At 33.4% G+C, this 24,259-nt stretch overlaps 1 protein-coding gene across 2 annotated transcripts in view; it reads right to left on the bottom strand.

The window, feature by feature from the left end:
• The window catches only part of GPCPD1 (glycerophosphocholine phosphodiesterase 1), an 85,277-nt gene that overhangs the window by 36,689 nt on the left and 24,329 nt on the right, over positions 1–24,259 (bottom strand). For both annotated transcript variants that reach the window (XM_043981327.1, XM_043981328.1), the window contains exons 5-13: positions 23,226–23,301; positions 21,048–21,089; positions 17,869–17,992; positions 12,168–12,396; positions 10,582–10,744; positions 8,937–9,069; positions 6,127–6,181; positions 3,187–3,279; positions 246–323 (exon numbers count right to left, since the gene is read on the bottom strand). In XM_043981327.1, the coding sequence (XP_043837262.1) occupies positions 246–323; positions 3,187–3,279; positions 6,127–6,181; positions 8,937–9,069; positions 10,582–10,744; positions 12,168–12,396; positions 17,869–17,992; positions 21,048–21,089; positions 23,226–23,301 (993 nt within the window). The remainder of the gene's footprint in view (positions 1–245; positions 324–3,186; positions 3,280–6,126; positions 6,182–8,936; positions 9,070–10,581; positions 10,745–12,167; positions 12,397–17,868; positions 17,993–21,047; positions 21,090–23,225; positions 23,302–24,259) is intronic.

Below are 24,259 nucleotides of genomic sequence, written 5' to 3'. Positions count from 1 at the left end.
GGAGGTATTAAAAGAAAGACAAGATTTACCATCTGTTAGGGATATCTTTAAAGGATTCTTGTTTCTAGGGTTTGATTCAAATGGCCTCTAAAGGTCCTTTCCATTTCAAATTCTAAATTCTATGAAATTTATTCCCAGTTAGAAATATGAAGCATACTTTACTAATATTTGATAGTAGATTAACTAGATTCTTCATATGTAGAAAGGAACTTCTAAAGTTAAAGAACAATTAAAATTCTTATTACCTTTAATAGCTGGAGTTGGTCAAAAGTTAATTCTTTCACTGGAATTTCAAACAGTTCTGTTGGTTCATCACCAAATTTCTTTTAAAAAAATCAGAAAGATTATTAAGCTTTACTGAATGTATTCCAAGTTATGAACAAATCCTATTATTTCAAGTACATCACTTATTTAAAAAAAAAAACTGAAAAATGAGGATGCTAGGCTAAATAGAAAAGAATAAATACATATATATGGTGTAGGGGTTCTTATCACTTCTTTATTACTACAATAATAATCATCTTCAAAGTTTTCTAAATTTTGCAAGACATAAAATTCATTATTAGGTTTGTAAACAAAGTGTTTCCTGCTTAAAAAAAAAAAAGATGTGTCAAATCTTACATTGCACTAACACTATGCAAATAATTCTTCCCTCAAAAGGTTACTTTCTATTTTATATATATATATGCATAAATGTATGTCTATGTGTATATGTGTGTTCTCACACACACACACACACACACACACACACACACACTTTATATCTCCTCCTTAAGGGTAGGGTTTTTTTTTCTTTGTACCCCTTAAGCTTAGTACAATGGTTAGAATATTGTAGGTGTTTAACAAATACTTGCTGATTGGTTGATAAGCTTTAAGAAGACAGAATCACTGCCAGAACATGATAAAGGATGCTTTATCATAAAGAAAAGATAAAATAAAACTTTAGTGCAGTACACTTTTTCTTAGATTTCAAAAAAAAAAGGTAAATGTATTATTCAGAGAAGGACCTTGAGTCTAGAGTTTGACACCTTTACCACTTTGAAACTCTGATGGCCATGTGATTCATCTCATTCCTATGGGTATCCCTTCAAAGTGTTGCAAATTACAACCTCACACCTTCTTATCCTCTGCAACTTTTCTCCAAGTCTTCCCATAAAACCTTCACAAGAGATTCACCTAATGTGCCTAATGTTCCTTTTGATCACTTTTCCCCTCTTACATGACTGACCCATTTTTTTTCTGGTCACATAGCTTTCTGATTAAGTTCTGTATGCTACTTCCTGTAATCTATATGTGCCCAGCATGTGTCTTTGCCCAACTACTTTATTCTTTGGCAACTGTTATTTCACAACTTAAAGCTTTCCAAAGGAAAGGGAAGGGAAAGGAAGAAGGGAAGGGATATTATTAAGCACCTATTATGGGCAACTGTTATTTCACAACTTAAAGCTTTACAAAAGGAAAGGGAAGGGAAAGGGAGAAGAGAAGGGATATTATTTAGCACCTATTATGTGTGCCAGGCATTGTGCTAACTAAGCGCTTTATAAATATTATTTTACTGATCTAATAATAATGCTGTAAGGTAGATGCTATTATCGTCTTCATTTTAGTTGAGGAAACTAAGGCAAATCAAGTTTAAATGACTAGCCCAGAGTCACAGAGCTAATAAGAGTCTCAGGCTGGATTTCAATATGGGTTTTCCCTGACTCTAGGTCTAACATCTAATACAACGCACAACCCAGCTGCCTTTCTCACTCCTTCCACCATCTTGCACTCACTGAGATCTAACTCCTTCCTGATGATATGGCATTCCCGATGAGCCTTTCCAGAATTTGTTTCATTTTCACTAATATCCCTCAAATGACTGATCATACTGTTAGAATCAAAATACTTCTAGTTTCCACTGCCACATCTACTCTCCTTCTATCACAATCAATCAGAAACCTCTACTCCTTTAAAGTACATTCAATCTATACTACCATCTGTTTGAGACTTTGGTAGATGTTATCCACTAACCTCAAAGACATTTTTCTTGCTTCCTCAATGAGTTTAATGCCTGGCTTTCTCCTTCCCAACTCCTGCCCTTATACTAGGGGATTTCAACAGATGTATTAACAATGCCTCAAAAAAACTAACTTCTGTGTTACATGACCTACCCTCCCAAGCCACTCAGCTACATACAAGGATTGTCAAGTGCTTAACCTCACTATCACCCACAAGTGTTCCATGTCCAAATTCATAAACACTGAAATTCCTTTATTTGACCATAATCTTTTGTCATTCCATCTTAACCTTTTAGAAGCCCTAACCTTGTTCTTTGTTCTTCCTAAGGGCTCCAATCCATCCCCCACTGAGTCCTTTCCCAGGCAGCATCTCTGCATTGGCTATATTCTTCCCCCTCTTCCCTCGGTGAATAGGTTCAAACCTACACTATTCTTTTCTTGCCAGTTCCTTTTCCCTTGGTTTTATTGCCAATCCTGTCCTACCATGCCCAGCCTTCAATTGTTCCTACCATTCCTTACCTTCATTCCTACTCACATGCTGTCTCAGTTTCCTCAACTGCAACATGGGGATAATAATAGCAACTACTTCCCAGGATTGTAAGGTTCAAAAGAGATACCTGTAAAGTGCTTGGCACAGAATAGGCTCTTAATAAAGGTCAGCCCTCTATTATGACAAGTTGGTTCTTTAATATAGTGGTAGTAATTGGACCTATGATTTCACTGCTGCAGGAAATTCCCTCTACCAATGTAAGTCTAAATTTTCACTAAAATTTAAAGGAGTCTAAGATATTTCCAAAACACTAACAGATTAAGGGACTTGCCTAGGGTCACACAGCCAACATGTTAGAAGTAGAAATTGAACTCAGAATTTGAACCTGGTGGGAAAGGAAGGAGAGATGGCACAGGAGGAGGGGAAAATCAGTCTATCTTTCTCCTATACCCTGTCCTTGCTGTTTCAGTGTACTGTTTGATATTAGCATCAGTGTTTTCCTCCAACACAAAATGTTCAAGGAAGAAAAATAAATGAAAAAGTATTTGAGTTAAATACCCTGGAAAATACTAGTTATCTGGCATTTTAAAAGTCATATTTCATTAGGAAATTCCCTAGACTTTTTTGAAAAGCTAATTATTATGAAAGGACAATTCACTGGTTCTTATTTACTTTAATAAAACATTCTTAGCATACCTTTTTCATAGTCAAGCAACAAGTAAGATCATGATATACAATAGGTACAAAATCCTTTGAAAGATGAACATCGAATTCTACATAAGCTGCGCCCTAAAGAAAAAAAGTAATTAAGAATTAAGGCAAATTTATGGGGCTATAAGAAATCTTAAAAATCAAACGAAAGGACAGACAGACAAAAAATTAGGTTATGATTTAGTTAATGTTTACAAATTTGTTGTGTAGTTTTAGAAGAGAAAGGCAACTACCATCCAGAATTGTTATTAATGACAAAGCTCTATTAACAACCTTGTTATTATTTTTATTAAAACTTAAAAGCTATAGCTATAGCAATCCTTAAAAAATTTTTTAAATTAAAACTAAACCCCTCATGCTATATAACAATGAAATTTTTTTTTTCTTAACTAGGTAATGAATGAGGCACAAGAAGAGTGAAGCAAAGATCAGGATTCAAATACTGTCTTTGACACATACCAAGAATCTCTCTAAGACTATAAATTCTGAGTTTCCATATAACGATTTCCTCCACATTGAAGAAACCATAAGGCTAAACCACACAAACACAAAAAGATAGCTAATGATAAAATTAAAAACATAAGACAGAATTTAGTTTCTGCTGAGTAAAACTGATGGTTTTAACTCATGCAAATTATTAATGACTTATTTTAATGTTTTGAAGGAAATTCAGTTGCATTTTATACTAATGCTTACTAAAGCAAACACAAATTTAAAAGGAACAAGGAATGACACTAAGAATGGCAAAAGCTCCTAAAGGTTTTTACTATATAGTCAGATAATTTATTTTTATAATTCTAGACAGTACTAATTTTAAATTAAACTTTGCTCAAGTATAGTACTATCTACCAAACATCATACTTACTCTCCTGTAGATAATACCCTTGCCTAATTTAATAAAGAATGTAATAAACTTAAAAGATGCCAATATACAACAAAATTCAGCCAGTCCACATATACTAGTCAAGAATATTTCTGAGTCAAAACAAAACTATTCAAGAATGTTTTAAAATAATTCCCAATGCAATGCCATTTTGATGGACTTTGATGGACTCATGATCTCAGTGTAGATGCTCCCTTCACAGGTCCAGATCACAACCCATTTTATACAGATCATTAGATTTCAGTGTCTATAATGTGGCACAGAGGCAAAAAAAAAAAAAAAAAAAAAGAGAAATATAGTGTCTTAGTATGAGCTCAATCAAGAATAGCATCAGGAACTATATCCTAAGTGACAAAAAGTAAGAAGAGAGTGCAGGGTGCTTGTGAGCAAAAGTTGACCTAATATTCTAAGTCCTTCTTTCCTGCCCCTCCCCTCAATCATTATAAGAATTCCTTTAACCAATGATGGAGAAACAATGAGTATTATCCATTATGATGGCAGATAAACATTGAAAGAAAATTATTATTTTCTCTTTAATGGGCAAGGATATCATACTAGGAAGAATCGGTTATAAGTAAAACTTTAATATCTTGAAGTGAAAAGTGAGGGTACACACACATTTTCCTCAAAGCATTTCTCTTTTTATTCAAAAGTACAAGCTGACTCAGTTCCAACTCTCATCTCTATAAGACTAATCAATAAATTTTAATAGGTAGTGAATAGATGCATTCTAGAATTCAATTATGAAGGACATTGGTTTAAAAAAAAAAACAATATTGACAGGCATGTCCAAAAAATGGGGGATTTTTCAATATTCTTCAACTTAGCATTAAAGTTCTTCATGATAAAAAAAACCAAGATGAAAGATCCAATTTTACATAATCTCCAATCAGACTTAGCAGTGCCTTCAAAGACTGTATTTCATAAAAATATATGTAAAATTTTCTAGAGAAACAAAACAATACACTAGTTTGATTCTACTTAATTTTAAAATATCGTGGGTAGTTTTATTTAAAATCATGACCACCTCACTAATATCTTAGAGCTCCAAGAGATGTTTTGATCAAGAAATAATAAAAAAATTATTTCTAGAGTAGGCACAAAGGCAAACTTAGTAAGACAATGTTATACTTTGATTTTGTGTTGTTTTAAATTATTTTATCAAGATATTGAATACTACACAAAGATAACTTCTTTATACCTAAAACATTAACTTAAAGAGTAAAATGCACAAGACTATAATTTATATTTATAAAAAACTACAAAATTTAGAAAATGTTGCTAGTATACACTACCAGGCACAGAGTATAATATCAGGAATACTCATCTTCTTTAGTTCAAACAGGGCCTGGGCAGGTCACTTAACCCTGTTTGCCTCAGTTTCCTCATGTATAAAATGAGCTGGAGAAGGAAATGGGAAACCACTCCTATATCTTTACCAAGAAAACCCCAAATGGGGTCACAAAGAATCTGGCCCAACTATAATAACTGAACAAGAAAAATGTAATATCATTTACACACAATACTGGATCCCTTAGCAAGGAATAAATTCCAAATAAAATAAAACCTGGCAAATAAGCCCCAGGATAAGTAAGATTTCAAATCATTCTTGGCACTCTTGACAAAATCGGGACGTTTAAAAACAATGGAATTCTAAAGATGCTTCATTTGGTTATTAGCAAAGAAAAAGAAAAGGTGGCAAATCCTTTAAGTTGAAAGAAGAAATTAATTTCTAAATATAACAATTAACTACTCAATTTCCAAAGTACACCTAAGGTTTGTAAAGGGCTTTTCTCAAAACAACCCCAAAGATCAATGATGGAATGATTATACTAATTTTACAGATAAAGAAACAAACTCAGAAATAATTTGCCCCAAATATTCAGAAATACACATTCTGATAAACATATCAAAAAGATAAACTGGCTGATAAAGCAATTCCTACAGATTTCTTTTTGACTCTAAGATGACTGAAAAATTTATAGATCATTTTCTATATCCCAAGAGTTACAAGTTATTTAAGGGGAAAAAATTTTACATACATGACTAGCTGCACTTCTTAAAGAAGCAATTGTATTTTCTTGTACTTTAGCAAGCCTGAAATAGAGGAGACAAATCATCAGCAGACTATTTTTTTAAAAGTAAACACTTTAAAAGAGGTAAAATTTAAGAGGTTTCGTATATAGTAAATTTTAATAGTATTTTTAGCAAAGATGTATTTTATTCAAATTGATGCTAATTTTAACAACCATAAAATAGAAATGTGACCAGTTTGACTAATCTTTTTTTTTCTTTTGCAATGAGCTAAATAAGCCTTCATGTGGAAAAGATATGCTAGCCAAGATATAACCCTTGTTATATATAGCAGTAAACTGTAATGGTGGGTTCCATAAGGATTGGAGGAGCTATGAGAGGATAGCTGTGGTGGATCTAGAATTGGTATAGCCATTATGGAAAACAATTTGAAACTATATCATTAAGATACATGCACTTTTCGACTAAACAATATTGTTACCAGGTATGTGTGTGTGTGTATACATATATACATATAAAAATACACATACATAAATATACATATATGTGTATATGTGTGTGTGTCTGTGTGTGTGTACACATATATATGTACATGTATATGTATGAGAGGAAGGACAAAATGAAAAGATTTTTTGTTTTTTATTTTTTAAAGACAGCACTTCATTTTGTAGTAAGAGGCTGGGAAGCACCATAAACAATTAAAAAGGGCATGGATTCAGAAAAACTTAGAAAGATTTCCATGAAATGATATAGTGACATGAGCAGAAGCAGATTTATACAATGATCACAGTACTGGAAAGGAAAATAATTTTGGAAAATTTAAGACCTCTGATCAATGTATTACCCAATCACTACTCCACAAGAATGATAAAGAAGTATGCCTCCCATCCTTTGCTGGGGAATAAGTTCATACAAGCAATAAAACAAATTTTCTTTTGTTTGTTTAACTGTGCTTGTTACAAGTAAGAGCGGCTATTTTAAGAGGAAAGGCTAATGATACAAAGAAAAAAACATCAAAAAAATATCTTTAAAAACACACAAGAGAAAGCAAAGGAAGTTCAGAAGATGATGGAGATGCAGAATAATGTTGGCACTACTACACTAAATTTAATATGGTTTTTAAAAAAAACCATAAAAATTCATGGTTTAATATTTAATATTTTCTGACCTACTTTGTATATGAAAATGTTCATGCATGATGATTTTTTAGTTAATAAAAAAAATGCGAAGAACACAAAATCACAGAAATCTGACAAAGTGACACACACAAAAAAAAGAGTGACACTTGCTTGTGGATGACTGTTCTCAAACACTTTTGCAAAGGGAGGAAAGGATGAGAAGAGACTAACCAAGGTGGCCAAGTGGGAAGAGAATTTAGACATGGAAAGAAGGAATTCCTGACCTGACTGGCTTATTAATTCCAAAGCTAGTGGTTTTCTTGTGGCTCCAGGTTCCTGTTTCCTTCATAGAGGACTTTTTTTTTTTTTAATTGTGATGTCAATTTATTTAAATTCCATTTCTTCCTTCCTGGATACTCTCTCCTAAATTTTTGTGACACTGTTTTCTCTGGTAATCTTACTGCTTATATCTAACCATTCCTCAGCCTCTTTGCTGGTGCTTCATCTAGGTCAAACCCACTAATTATGGGTGTGTTCCCAAGAGACTATCTTGGGTCCTCTTCTTGTCTCCTTCTACATTACAGGGATCCCACTTGGTCATCAGGTCCCATACGTTCTAATAGATAGTAGATAGATAGATAGACAGATAGACTGACAGACAGAGATGGATATATATATATACACTATACAGATGATTCTTGATATATAAACACACGAGTCTACGTATGTTTCAATACACAATACACAATTATATAAATACATGTGTGTCTGTGTGTGTTTGTGTGCATGTAGTCTCTCTCCTAAACTAAGGGAACTAGGGCAGAACATAATCCTGCCCTGGAACAGTATATAAAAAAATTCACAAAAATAAGGGGTATGTGCTGGTTGTGTCTGAGTGAGAGTCCCCAAATGTACCTCTAACTAACGTCTATTCGATACTCCTCCATCTTTCTATTTCCTATATGCAAAAGATTTGAGATAAAAAGGACCTGAGAGATCAAGTCTAACCCTCTAATTTTAGAGCCAAAAAGAGGTTCAATGAGTTTGTTCTAAGATCACACAATTCTTTAATTGCAGATTCAAGATGAAAAACCCAGGTTTCCTTAAGAAATACTCCAATATTCTTTTCACTATACTCTGGAGGCTAAAATGTAAGTTATTGGGAGAGGTATAGAAAAGGATTATAAAAAGATTTTGGACCTGTTGTATACAACAAAATCACAAGTCAAAGACAAGTGTCAACATGTTGCCAGCTAGAACCAAATGCCAGATATCAACAGATGAAAGTGAAAATATTCCACCTATGTACTCATATCCAGTTCATTACTACACTATTAGGAAGTCTTGTTTCTATCTCCCCCCTTTAGCAATTCAGTAGCTGACAGAATATTCAAAGAGAGAGAGAGAGAGAGAGAGAGAGGCAGTAGTTTCTAAACTTTTTGCTTAAGTAAGCAAAATATAAAATTCTTAGCTTATCATACAAAAGAAAGGATATTTACATGAATTAGAGTGACACTAATAGTAATGAAAGAACTACTTTACATTTTGAGGAACAATCTTTTTTTTTTTTAAATCTACTTGCCAATTCCAAAATAAACCTGTGACCATTATGCAAAGGCAAATATTAAACATGAAAATTTGGTATATGTGTAGAGAAATTCAATTTTTGCTTCATAACTATAAATTTACACAAAACTTACTTGGTAGTTGTTGTAGAGTTTCCTGCACCTCGATGTCCAACATCCAAAGGTGTTCTTGGATTCCAGTACTTTGAAAATGAACACTTCATATCACAGCTGTATCCTGGTAATGGCTTAATAACCATGTAATCAACTTGTATGGGGAAAAAAGAAAAAGCAAATTTTTTCCTTTCAAAACATACCACAGGGGCAGCTAGATGGCGCAGTGGATAGAGCACCGGCCCTGGAGTCAGGAGGACCTGAGTTCAAATCCGGCCTCAGACACTTAACACTTACTAGCTGTGTGACCCTGGGCAAGTCACTTAACCCCAATTGCCTCACTGAAAGAAAAAAAAACCATACCACAAAACTGATAAATTTATAAGTGAGAAAAATATCTTATATGATTCAATTCAGATGAAACTATGATTTAATTGATTTTGATGTTCCATCCAATAATAAAGAATGCAAGCCACCCATGCCTGCTCCTCCAATGTGGCTCCTTTGTCTATGTGTTCTTACAAGTTGACCACAGGGAATCTGTCCACAATGCTGGAAGATTTCTTCACTTTCTCCTTACATTGTGAGTCTAATAGTGGATAACTTGGGCTGCTTTTCTATAATCACTCACCTTCTCACGTGACCAATTCGTTTTCCTTTCCTACCATGTATTTTCTCTGATATCTTTTACTTTTGTTTTAAGTTATTTATTGTTTACATATCGCACCCTATCACAAATACTATGTACTTTCCCTTGCCTTCGGTTCTTAAGGTACTATTGTGTTCTATGTCTCATACATATATGATACCTCAAGTGTAAAACTTGTATTAAAAAGATGGGCCCTTGTTTCTGAGCACAGTCTGAGCTCATTAAAGGAACTTTGCAATTTCCTAAAAGCAAAGGACCTTTCTGTCTTAATTCTTGACCTAACTTGTCCATTTGTACAGTATATCCCATACATACATACTGATGGACAAGCCTTACAGGTTATCTAAGAGCATGTCATCCGTGCATTAAGAATTCTTTAGCCACTTGGTCTTTCCTATGTGGATGATAAGTCCAAACTCTTGAGTGGTTATGGGTCTTTTCCAGAAGGTTCTGCAATGTTCTCAGGATTCATATGACCAGCTAACAAAAACATCTGTAGACTCTCACCACCCAAGGAGCCTCTCTGTAACTTAGAATATGTTTTGGATCTCTGAATTAGTGACAAAAATCTTTCGTGAGGGTCTCTCTGTTTAATTACTTAATATGAATGATTAATTATTGATAACGTTTATATAGAACACAACTACTAATCATGAGGAGGTCTTCCAGAATATTGGGTGAAGCAGATGCTATTATTAGCTTCATTTAACAGATAAAAATTACAACACAGAAGTGACTTGCCCAAGGTCACTAGCCAGAATGAAGATGTGAACCCAGGTCCCATTTCTTCCCAACTCCATGCTCAGTACATTATCTACTAAATCACACTGCTTCCATTAAATGTATAATTAAGTATAAAAAACTAAGGAGATATGCCGCACAAACTGACACTTCAAATAATTCTTGTTCCTTCCATTCTAATGCTATAATTTAAAACCAATTAAAATAACAATTTTGGATAGTAACTTGTTTAAATTGCAAAACTTTACATAACTTTTGATTTGCCATCAGTTATACCTCTAACTCTGCCAATTGTTCTTCTTGAATTCCTGCTCATGATGGGAAGTGTGAGAATTCCTGCACTTCTTCCACTTTCAGCAATAGTAGAAGACAACAGACATGCAGTACCAACATGTCCTGGAAGAGCATCTCCCTGAACAACTGTTTCACCTAGATCTTCCTGAAAAATTAAGTATTAAAACAAGTATTTAGTATGTTAAATATCAGTTCCCAAGCCCTTGAATACTATTAGGAGGAAGAAAACAGTCATAATGTAAATTGATTATTTAAATGAATTTATTTTTTAAAAAGCTTAAATCAAAACTAATGAGGCTAGTTTTACATTTATAAGATTTACATTTATCTCAGGTTTTATTAACCTGTTCCTGAAAACATCTAATTCTGCTAAGTTATATTCAGTTGATAACCATGAACTCCTACTAAAATTCATAAATAACTAATTTACAGAAAAATTTTATGATTGTAGTACCCTCTTCCCAGGTATAGTCTTGTATAGTCTTCTGAAGGACAGATATGTGATACAATATAATTGTGCATGCTATCAGATATAAGTCCTTACTAGAAGACAGAGAAAGACAAAGATAGCTAATAGGCAAGGAATATATTAAATAATAATTGAGAGGCCCCAAAACTGCAGGCATACAGGAAAAAGCCAGCAACCAAAACATGTACCTTGGTTTCCTGAACCTCAGAGACTACTAAGAGTGGACTACTAGGGTAAGATCATTCTCTTATCAACTGAAGTAAATTTCATTTTATTTCTGAGTCACAGAACCCCTAAATCGTGTGTTCTATCTCTTTAAACTAATCTATTTGACTGCACTAATTTTTTATTGCTTGATTTAACAAATATTTGCTTTGTGAACTAAGCCTTCATTACCAAAATTGGCTTCCATTATAGTCAGTAGTCTATATCCTTTGTGTTTAATGCATTTTTTATTTGAAATTTTGTAATCCACATATACACTAAAATGAAATGTATACAAAGCACACTTGGATTCTGCTGATATAAAAATTTCTTGTTAAGTAGATATCCATCCAGTAAGGGGCTGGGACCATTTTAATTCACTTCAACTCAAAAATCAATCATCAACAGGTACTTACTAAGACTCTACTATGTGCTGTGGTAGACTTGAGGGATATAAACACAAAGAACGAAACAATAACTACTCTCAAGGAGCTTACATTCTATGAGAGAAATAATTAATATGTACATGTAGGAAATATAATTAAATATAACATATAATGCCTTGCCTCTCAGGATTAAGTTACATGATTTTGATCTTTACCTTTGTATAAAGTTAGGAATTTATTTAAAAAAAAAAACACTCTGAAAACACATATACCAGGGCAGCTAGGTGGTGAAGTGGATAGAGCACCGGCCCTGGAGTCAGGAGGACCCAAGTTCAAATCCGGCCTCAGACACTTAACACTTAACTAGCTGTGTGACCCTAGGCAAGTCACTTAACCCCAATTGCCTCACAAAAAAAAAAGAAAGAAAGGAAGGAAAAAAACACATATACCTATAAATAATATTAAATTCTCACTGATGGACAGGTATAGGTATACTTAAAAGTACTCACTTCAAAAAAGTCAAAGATTAATTCCAAATTATCTGGTTCCATCGTTTGTATGTGATATTCTGTCCATCGATCAGGTTGCAATCCATAACCACATTCTGGTTGAGAATGCCGACATTTGAATTCATTATCACTTACTAAGGATATCTCTAAATTTTTTGCCATTTTGTGATGGATGGTGGGAGATAAGCAATCTTCATCATCTTCTGGGCCTTCTAATGTCACCTTTACCCTATAAACCATTGAAAAAGAAAGTGGGGGGAAAAAATTTTAATTTAGCATAGGAGAAAAACCTATACAAAATTCTATATACAAAGAGTTCAAAATTAAAGCGCTAGAATATCTGAACTCAAAATGGTCACATGATATGTTAATTATACCTTTAAGATAAGCAAGAGATATTACATTTCTTACATGAGGGATACCTCAAATGAAGCAGAGGCACAAACTGTATTTTTACAGCATACTAGCTTATTTTCCTACTGTGTTAAGATAATGGATTTAGCAGATACTCAGGGACCCACCTGCAGATTTAAACTGACTGAATTGGATAAAGCAACTGACTGGATTACTGGCTGACTTATAGTTAACTAGACTGTAAGCACATATGGCTGGTACTTAGGGGTACTTAAGAAAGCATGGTTCTCAGAAGCTAACAACTTTGAACTTTGACCACCTTCCAGCCCAGTCAACCAATCAGCTTGAAGAACCTCCCACTTCTGGGAGGGGAATAGGAAGGAGGAAGCAGAGGCTGCACAGGGAGCTCGGCTTCTTTGGCTTGGAGACATCTCCGTGGTGGAGACAAGACTTCAGAAGGAGGAGATTAGGAAAGCTAGGATTGCCATGTTATAGGAATTCTGTTCTCAATCTTTCTCTTCCTTTTACTATCTTTCTATAAACCCTTAAAAACCTAAAGTCATTTATCAGTGATTTTAGTCAGTTTCCCCCCAAAACTGGGGGGGACAGGTTAGAACCTACATTTAGAAATTTAAATTTCACAGTTTGGGGACCACGAAGGGAAATTTGTGGAAATTCTTCTGTGAAAAGAGAACCCATTTAAAATCAACAATAATTCAAATATGCAACAGCTACAAAGTAGCAGATAAAAAGTTCTTTCTTAAAGTTACCTTAGAAAAAAAGCCACAACCCTTGGTGGGGGGAAAAAGACTAAAAAGGATTGGGTTTTGTTAAAGTATTTTACTAATATATCTAGAAAAGCATCCTAATATAGACTATTTGTTTATTTGTGACCAAATACTGTGATACTCTGCCGTAAAGGGAAATTTTCTCCCATAATAAGGACTTTTGGATCTAGAATTTCATTTAAAATTCCTAAGTTGTTTCTATGTATCATACTGTCTGGAAACCCTATTTTATCCCCAAATCTGGCTTGTACAAACCTAAGAGACAGAGGACAACAATACTCAAAGAAAACAGTAAAGTGCTAGAATACAATTATTATCAAAAATGTAATACACCCTGGAAGTGGAGAAAGTTTGATACATTGTATTTGGATGTCCCAAGTAGTGGGCATAGTAACTAACTAGAACATTGGAAATACTTAGTGAATGACTTTTTTTTTTAATTGATTTTTTGACCTGAACTGAAATGCAAGGAAACATTTTTTATATTAACTATGCATGTTATATTTTTTAGTGTATACTAATCTTTTTCTTTCCAAAGAGATCTCATTTTTGAAGTATAATCCCACAATCAGACAAATAAGGAAAATGGATATGTAAAAATAAAATTTCCTAACTCTTTATGCTCCTAAGTCCTTTAAAATTAAAGACCCATGACTTTACTGATGTACAGCTTCCATTAAAGTAGATCACAAATTGTCTTTTCTTTAATAGACAATATTCATAAATTACTATAACCAAAAAAAAAAAATCATCTGATAACTAATCTTTTGGCCTCTCCAAATTTAGCTAGCCTGGGCCTTAGGTGATAAAAGTGTCTGCGACCAGTCATGAACTCTTAAGCTTTTACAGGTTGGTAGATCATGCCACCACTGACAAAGCCTTGAAGAACTTAGAAGTTTCCTCCAAGCCAGCAAAAAGCCCCCCAAAAAATGTATTAAGGGTATCAATACTGCAGAATAATGTAAACATAATATTATTTCAGTCTACCATGTCAGCCATCCAGAATTTATGTCAACGTAGGTCACTGCTTTGAGAGTCACTGATTATCAAGAGAGAATAGCATCATAATAATCAAGGTTCCTTAAAGTTATTTCTTTCAGCACTCTATTGTCATATGATCTTCAGTAAACCTCTAAGTTGCACAGAATTCAAAATGTATTAAGGTCATTATTTCAGAGGAAAGAATACTTATCACAAGAGTTTGAGCATTCACAACACACAACATAACTTTTTTTTTTTTTGGGTGAGGCAATTGGGGTTAAGTGACTTGCCCAGGGTCACACAGCTAGTAAGTCTTAAGTGTCTGAGGCCGGATTTGAACTCAGGTCCTCCTGACTCCAGGGCCGGTGCTCTATCCACTGTGCCACCTAGCTGCTCCACAACATAACTTTAATAAAGCACATATTTGCTTCTTGTCTGGTTACATATGCAGACATCATCAGTTCTATTTCTTTTTCTTTTTTTCTTATTTAGAAATTTTTTCCCCAAATTACATGTAAGAACAAATTTTGATTTCAATTTTTGGGGGGGGCGGGCAGTGGGGGTTAAGTGACTTGCCCGGGGTTACACACCTAGTAAGTGTCAAGTGTCTGAGGCCGGATTTGAACTCAGGTACTCCTGAATCCAGGGCTGGTGCTTTATCCACTGTGCCACCTAGCTGCCCCCTTGATATAAATTTTTCAAAACTTTGTGTTCCAACTTCTCTTCTTCTCTCTCTCCCCAACCCCCCCGCCCCAAGAACTCAAGCAATTCAATAAAAGTTATACATGAGTAGTCATGCAAAATATTTCCACATTAGCCAGGTTGTGAAAGAAAAACAAAAACAAAACTTCAGGTTAAGAAACTATCAAATAATTATGCTTCAATCTATTTTCAGATACCATCAGTTCTTTTTCGGTAGATGGACTCCAATTTTCTTAAGTCCTGCAGAATTGTCTAGGATCATTGCATTGCTGAAAACAACCAAGTCATTCACAGCAGATTATCTTATAATATTGCTGTTATTTTGTATGCAGTACGTTTTACTCTGCATCAGTTCATGTAGGTCTTTCCAGGTTTTTCTGATAGCATTCTGTTCATCATTTTTTTTGTTTTGTTTTGTTTCCAATAAAGGAACTAACAAAAAAAAATTATGTTACAATCTGTATTCAAGTACCAACAGTTCTCTCTCTGTAGATGGAGAGCATTTTTGTTGTTGTTGTTGTTGTTTTGTGGGGCAATGGGGGTTAAGTGACTTGTCCAGGGTCACACAGCTAGTAAGTGTCAAGTGTCTGAGGCTGGATTTGAACTCAGGTACTCCTGAATCCAGGGCCGGTGCTTTACCCACTGAGCCACCTAGCTGCCCCTGAGAGCATTTTTCATAAGACCTTCAGAGCTGTCTTGGATTATCACATTGCTGAAAATAACCGAGTCATCCACAGCAGATCATTTCACAATATTACTGTTATTTTGTATTCAGTACATTTCACTTTGCATCAGCTCATGCAAGTCCCTCCAAGTCTTTCTGAAAGTATCCTGCTCATTTTTTTTTATAGTAAACTACATTTATATAGTACTTTAAAGAGAGATTTCCTTACAATAAATCTATGAGACTAATTATTGCAATAGCAATAGATAACATTTATATAGTACCTTAAACTTGACAAAGAATTTTCCTTCACAATAGCCCAGCAAAGTATCATACATTTTTTCATTATCATCATTGATCATCAATCAATCATCATCCATCAATCATCATCCTCAGTCAATCCTCATCACGGTCTTTTTTTTTCTTTTTTTTTTTTGGCAGGGCAATGAGGGTTAAGTGACTTGTCCAGGGTCACACAGCTAGTGAATACTCATCATTGTCAATCAATTCTCATCTTCTTCATTCAATATTCATCATCATCAATCAATCCTCATCACTATTCTATCCCCTTTCCATGATATTTACTCTATTTTCTATCCTCTTTTTCCCTATCCCTCTTCAAAAGACTGCCCCCTCCTCCGATCTGCCCTCCCTTCTTTCAACTCTCCCTCCTTATCCCCTTCCCCTCTTACTTTCCTAAAAGGTTAAATCGATTACTCTACCCAACTGAATGTGTGTTATTCCCTCCTTGAGACAACTCTGATGAGAGTAAGGTCTTTGAGCTAATTGTGATGAGTATAAGGCTCATTCACTGCCCCACTCCTCCCCATTTCTCCCCTCACTCCATAAGCCCTTTCCTGCTTCTTTCAGGTGAGATTTTACCCCATTCTACCTCTCCCCTTTACCCTCTCCCAGTGCAATCCTCTCCCCCCCTCAATTTTACCCTAAAAATACCATCATGGAGCAGCCAGGTGACACAGTGGACAAAGTACCCACCCTGGACCCAGGAGAACCTGAGCCCAAATCCAGCCTCAGATACAAGATGCTCACCAATTCCATGCATGCCACTCAACCTTGACCACCCCACAAAAAAGATAAACAGAAAATAAATGCTTTACAGATTATCATCACTTCATAATCAATTCCCACCAGTGCCCTCTGTCTAAATTAAATTAACTCAAATCTGTCTTAATTAAATTTACTGTGTCTTGGTGTCTCATAAAGTCACTAGCTTCCATTTGTTCAATCCTAATTCTTAGGCAATTATTTTTGTCAGAGAGCTTTTGTAACTCCTTTTTCAATTGGCTTTTCAAGCTGTTGACTTTTTTCTCATGACTTTCCTACATCACTCTCATTTCTCTCTCCATTTTTTCCTATACCTCTCTTAATTTATCTTCAAAGTCGTTTTTGAGCACTTCCATGGCCTGAGACCAATTCTTATTTTTCTTGGAAGCTTGGGATGTAGGAAGCTTTGACTTTGTTATCTTCTTCTGAGGGTGTATTTTGATCTTCCTTGTCACTAAAGAAACTTTCTGTTGTTCGCATCTTTCTTGGCCTGCTCATCTTACCCATCTTTTACTTAACTTTTAACTCCTTCTTAAAGTGGGGTCCTGCTTCCAGACTGCACTGTCACAAGCCTATTTCTTAAAGTTATTAATCAGGATTACAAAATGCTAACAAATACCTTAATACGGATATTAATAGCAACCTTCTGTTATGATTTTACAGTGAGAGAAAGCTTCCTATTAAAGAACTCAGAAAACATAAGGAAGGATTATCTTAATACTAATTTTTCCTACTGATTTTTATTGTATAAATTATAGTACATCCTTTTTTTAAGTTGGTCCCTTAAATGACGTTAAAAGATTAGAGACTCAACATGTATATGCACATATAGACACATAGAATATATACATTTCCCACAATTTCTAGTTCAGAGAATCATTTAAGTATATGATGGCAACAATATGTGAGTAAAAGGAAGACCAGACAGGTATCTTCTCTGATTTAAAAGGGATTGATTAGAAAGTTACTTGATAACAGAAATAAATACATGATATTAACTACAAGTAAGTGTTATTCTTTTGATTTACCAATTACTAATTTTAAAAAACCATTCTGGTCTGAACACTTAAGAATTAGGGATAAAAATGTCAACAAACCCTAAAGTAACCACAAATTTTTATAATTTATGACAAACATATAGCCATACCTAAACCTAGATTTTTTAAATTTTTTCTTGGATATCTTGACAGGCGGTCTTGTAGAAAAATGTAGACGTAATCTGATTTCAGTCTGACACGTCAGCCATCCGCTATCCAGATTTTCAACGCCATCTATCAAAGTAATATGATGGAAAAGAGTAATTGTTACATTATAAAACAACCACCACCACTACCACCTGAGAAATGCAACGAGTACCCACAGTTGTAGTAACATAAGTATCAATTTAAAATATAAGACTGTGCTTTAAGTATGGCATTTTACACCAAAAAAGATAACCAAGGACAATATTTATAATAACTATACACAGAAAACTAAAAAAAATTGAGATTAAGTTAGGCATAAATCTATATAATGACTTCATCTAAATAAAAAGCAAGAATAATTACATATTTATAGCTATTACTATTTTATATTAAGGGTGCTATCAAAGTATAAGATGCAAAAGGCAAGGGGGATTAATTTGTTTCATTTTATATTGAATGATTTTAGCCATTTTAAATGGGTAAATTTTTTTTTAATTTAAAACAAAAGCGGGGCAGCTAGGTGGCACAGTGGATAAAGCACTGGCCTTGGATTCAGGAGGATTTGAGTTCAAATCCAGCCTCAGACACTTGACACTTACTAGCTGTGTGACTCTGGGCAAGTCATTTAACCATCATTGCCCTGCAAAAACAAAAACAAAAACAAAAAGGAACTGGATGTCATCTGTTTCTGAAAGAGTAGTCTAGAACCTGTCATTAATTCAACTTTAACACTGTATGCAGCAAAGACAGAGAAATGGTATAGGTGCATTAATATATTCATTTAACTAAATCCCTAGATCTTTTTAACTAGAGATTCTCTAATATAATCTAATCAGTGAACTGAATGAGGCTCTGACAAGTGAAAATGACTTCTCAAGGAATAGTATATGGTAATTTAATGGCATTTCAAAACTATTTGGGTATCCTGACTTCCAATTCAGTATTCTGTACGATGAAATGATTTTTTTTTTCTCTTTTTTTTTTGGTGAGGCAATTGGGGTTAAGTGACTTGCTCAGGGTCACACAGCTAGTAAGTGTTAAGTGTCTGATGCCGAATTTGAACTGAGGTCCTCCTGACTCCAGGGCCGGTGCTCTATCCACTGCTCCACCTAGCTGCCCAACAAAATGATTTCTAACAACTTTAATAGACTTAAAAAAGACTTTGTGTTCCAAGATGGTAGCAGGTCTGGCAATTTCTAAAATGAAATACCTCCTCTCACACTTTTCATACTACTCATTTCAAATAAAAGGAGTTATAAACAATAAAATACAAATTATTACTGAATTACATAATTTCACATTACTTCTTACAGTTAACATGATCAAATTGCAAGGTTACAATAAGAAAGCATTGTTTGAGAGTTGTTTACCCTTAAATAACTTTAATCTCTAATAAGAAAAGTTTTTTTTTAAAAAAATAGTTCAGCAAGTTCTTTTGAAATAAATATCAAGTACTTTAGAACTAAGCTTTTACCAATGTCTGAACTTCAACAGTTTTCTTTTTAAAGATTCTTAAGAGACTGTCTAAGCCATTCTCAAACAAAAATTTAAAATCAAATCAATTAAATGTTGTCTGTTACTTTAAAATTAAAATTAATCCTGCTTAACTTTGTTCCAGAAGTAGATCCAAAGGAGATAAAGCAATTACTCACAAGAGGTAATTCAAAGTTTTGTTTGACTCTAGAAAACAAATTGGCAGTCATCCAATTCAAACGAGAATATAACATTACAACAAAAATGTAGCAATGTCATATATCTACATTTGGAGAAATCAGAAAAATCATATAACTGATTAAATCTCTCCACCAAAAACCTGACAAATTATATTTTATGTGTAATGATTAACTTGTACGTAATTCAAAGGAGCCTAAGATAGAACACAAAAAGTTTAAACCGTTCAAATATTTCAGACCGAAATTCTGATGCAAAATAATTTATTTTCAACACGGGGGAAACTATATTTTTATTTCTTTGAATTGTTCACCAATCAAATGCTATCTACTCCTCATGTGTATGCACATAAATACACATACACACATAAGTCTATCTGAAGTCAGACTTCAATTAACTTAAATCATCCATCAGATTATAGTCCTGGATACAAAAACCAAAAGCAAACTCAAATGAGAATTGAAGAAAAGAAATACTATTTTTAGTCTGTATTCATCCAATGCAATATATCCTACAGCCCCTCCATTCGCAGTTTGGTACTATTAACTGATATTCAGTATAATAAACCTAAGGCATTACAAAATCTTTAATTTAAAAAAGTCAAGTATTTCAGTATAAACTAAGGTAGACAATAGTATGATAGCTTAGCAAAATATGCAATAATGTCTAAAATAAAAAGCATCTTTTACTTATCTGTCAATTAAAGGGGGAAATCCAATATGTTTTACCATAATATGTTGAGTATGTACACATACATGCACATAAAAATACACCTTAACATTTGCAAAATATAATCATCTTAATGTCCAAGCATTAGTAATAAGTATTTATCATGGGATTATCATGAAATACTATGTGCTTAAAACAAAATGTAATTGTTTATAAATTACTTATTGGTTAACTTGAAACCAACAAGTTACACAAGTACCAAGTTTAGGTAGCTTTTTTTTTTGTTTTAGTGAGGCAATTGGGGTTAAGTGACTTGCCCAGGGTCACACAGCTAGTAAGTGTTAAGTGTCTGAGGCTGGATTTGAACTCAGGTACTCCAGACTCCAAGGCCAGTGCTCTATCCACTGCGCCACCTAGCTGCCCCAGGTAGCTTTTTTATAAAGCAAAATTATTAATGCAAAATAATGGAAATTCCTATGCCACAATGGAATCGCTTTTGCTTAGATTTATTCAATATTCCCAAAATTGTAATATTTTTAGCAAATGTATCATGTAAATCTTTTTCATAATGAAATTTAAGTTTTTTCATAGCACTTAAGAAGATACTAAATCGGGGGCAGCTAGGTGGTGCAGTGGATAGGGTATTGGCCCTGGAGTCAGGAGTACCTGAGTTCAAATCCAGCCTCAGACACTTAACACTTACTAGCTGTGTGTGTGACCCTGGGCAAGTCAAGTCACTTAACCCCAATTGCCTCACTAAAAAAAAAAAAAAAGATACTAAATCTAAATAATTCTCACTTACTGTGGATTCCAAACTGTCCATCATCAACAGTGGTTTCATTTTCTAAAAGTAAAGGGAAAATAAGTAGAAAAAGATAATTAAAAGTCACAATTTATACAAAATGAACAACTATGATAACTACCTATCTTATTTCTAAAGACTTTATTTAATGAATAAGCATATTTATTGATGCCCTCACAGTAAAAGATTCTTTTTCTCTTCAAATTACTAGCTATCCCATATTCCCAGTGTAGCATAAGAAATTACCAAAACAGAAAAAGGAAGCACAGGCAGTGTTTCCTACAATAATAAACAGTGTTCTACCTTCACAATATTAAAGAAACAGAGATTTAGAGCTAAAAGGAACCTGGATCATTGAATCCAACACTTCCTCCTTTTAGGGATAATGAAAATTAGACTGAATATAAAGAGTGCTCTTCATACTACATTCATGCCTCTCTGATTGGTTTTTAAACACCAAGTGTACAACCAAAACATTCTTTTTTTTTTTTGTAAAGGAGGAAATAAAGAAAATAAAGGTTTCTCTAAATGAAAGATTTGGCACAATTAAAATGCTTATTCTTACTTATAACAACGATCCTATCCAAAACTCCATTTTACACTGAAATTCTAACTACGCTCTATAACCAACCAGAGTTTAAAAAAAAAATTTTTACAGTATAAACTTACCCATACACTTAACAGAACTGTGAAAAAATAGCATTTAATAAGAAACCCAAATTTTGAACTAGAATAAGCCCCTTTCCTGCCAGAAATAGATTAGGTAAAAAAGATTGTAAACTTACAACTTCTCAGTAAAATAATTAATTTCCTATTACACTTGGATGACACCATCAACTATTTCTTTTATGCAAATTTTTTTCCTTCTGTAAAAATGTGTATGCTATGTTTGGAAAATATTTAAAAAATCAAATGTGCTTTTTCCAGAAAGTTTCTCTATATTATTTCACATGGCTTTCAAATTTAACTGTACAGTTTGCCAGAATTTAAAAGTTAAATTTTTCGTAAACATGACTAAAAATGAATTTCCATTTACCATATTACTTTTTTGAAACACATAATATATGTCAGTACTCCAACTCTTACTTAAATGTAATTAACATGTTTTAATGTTTTCCAACCTCTATATAGGATTACTGTAGTTTTAGGGATATGGAGATATCCCTATACAGATATTCGTTCTTTCAAGTATTTCCCAAGGTATTAATGTTCAGAAAATAAGAAAATCCAATAAAGAGGATGGAAGGTTGAGAGTTCAAAAATAATGGAAATGTTATTTCTACTGCCAAGGCGAAATATTCATTGCTTCCAAAGCTAAAGTAGCAAGCCATTTATTACCTTTAAAATCTAATGTCCACAAACTAAAAAGATCTAATTTCCCTAGCAATCAGGCAACTAAGAATAAAAGAGAGGTAGATCATTTAAAATATGTGAAATGCACTTCAATGTGTCATTTACTGTCAGTATAACCCCCCCCCCAAAAAAGTAAAAATTTTTATATGAGAATAAATGTCTTAAGTTTCAAGAGAATTTAAAGACACTAAATGATAACTATCTTCAAGTCTAACACATTCAGCAAGGGTGCTTCTTTTTTTAGTATTCTAAATTGGGGCAGTATGTATCCAAGAAGTGTGGTTTCAATTTATTCAAACATGATGAATGTTAATATTTATCAGTCAAAAAATACTCATCACTTTTTATTATCCTTTGGAATATATAATTATAAAATAAAGTTAACAAGATAAGTCTTATGGCTTAAATCATGTTTTTTCTCTTTATATTTCATTTTTTAAGCCTGAACTAATTAAAGTAACATAATAAAGCCATGGATGCTCAGTCTCAAAAACAAGAACATTACTTCAGGAAAAAAAAAAAACACTTTTATGGCTCCAATTGAGAATATTTAAGACACATTTTATGATTAATTAAATCCACTAAAAATATGAAAATATAACTAAGACAGCATTTTCCCACAGTGTTAACTAAAAGGCTGAGGCAAATTAAGAATTGTTTATTTTTGAGAGTAAGCTCCATGATGTGCTAAGTGAAATTTGTGGAACTGGTAATGCATTAAATTCTCACCTTACTAATAAAATTTGTCAAATTTCACTAAGCCACTGTGTAGCATATTAGTAACTTTATGCATATGCCTCAAACAGATGCAGTTAATGCCCATACCTAAAGGGGTTATTGATCGTGGTTGTAGATGAGTCTCCCACTTGTGAACTATGACTTGCCATGGACCACCGATATTCTGCAATTTAAAAGTTAAATGTCTGGAATAATTTCTCATATCTTGTTTCCTACCCATGACTCTACTAGATGTTTGCAGGAAAAAGTTTTAAACTAAATATGAAACCTTACCCTAAATGCTATAAGCCAATAAATAAAAATTTACCAGATAACAGAGAGGGCTGCTAAAAGGAATTGAAGGTGGAAGCAGCAAAAAGAGTAAAATTAATTAAGTTATACATTTAAATCATCTCAACTTCTGGATCTTAAATATGGGACTTAAATCTGATCCTTGCACTATATTAAACATAGTAAACATGAATGTTTTCCCCAGAAAACTTATGTTGATTAAAAATACATGCTGTATCTGTGTCAAATGAACATTAGATATACTTTGCATTCCAGCTACAGACTTTGGAATGCTACTTTCTATAATATCTGTAATTTCTACTCTATTCCATTAACTATAAAAGCATTTCAGAGGAAGTCATCAAATTTACTTCATCTACAGAAAGTTTACATATATTAAAAAAGATACAACAGGATATACCAAATCTAAATGTAAAGAATTAACTCCTCCATTATTTGGTAGTAAAAAACAGAATTTGTGATGGACAAATAGGAATGAATTGGGATTTCTTTAGTCTAATATGACTAGGCCTAGTTTGGTTAAAAGGAAAGATTCAAATTGGTGAATTTTAGTAACTTATTTAATAAATCTGCTATAAGACAAACTAGTTTTAAAAACCACAAAAACTTTGTTACTATATAAAAGGTTATTAGGTATGAAAATTTTAAATAACCAAAAAATCATCTATGGAAAATATACTCTTAACAAAAATGAGTCATCCCCTTATTAAAATATATGTAACTTTAAGGGTACTTCATAATTTTTGCTGTAATTTATACATTTTAAGGGGCTTTAAAAAAAAAACAAAGAATGAACTCCTCCTCTTTTCCAAAAAGGCCCATCCTTCAAT

Source organism: Dromiciops gliroides, chromosome 2 (genome assembly GCF_019393635.1).
Source record: "Dromiciops gliroides isolate mDroGli1 chromosome 2, mDroGli1.pri, whole genome shotgun sequence".
NCBI classification, from domain to species: Eukaryota; Metazoa; Chordata; class Mammalia; order Microbiotheria; family Microbiotheriidae; genus Dromiciops; species Dromiciops gliroides.
This window is presented reverse-complemented; position numbering and strand designations above follow the sequence as displayed.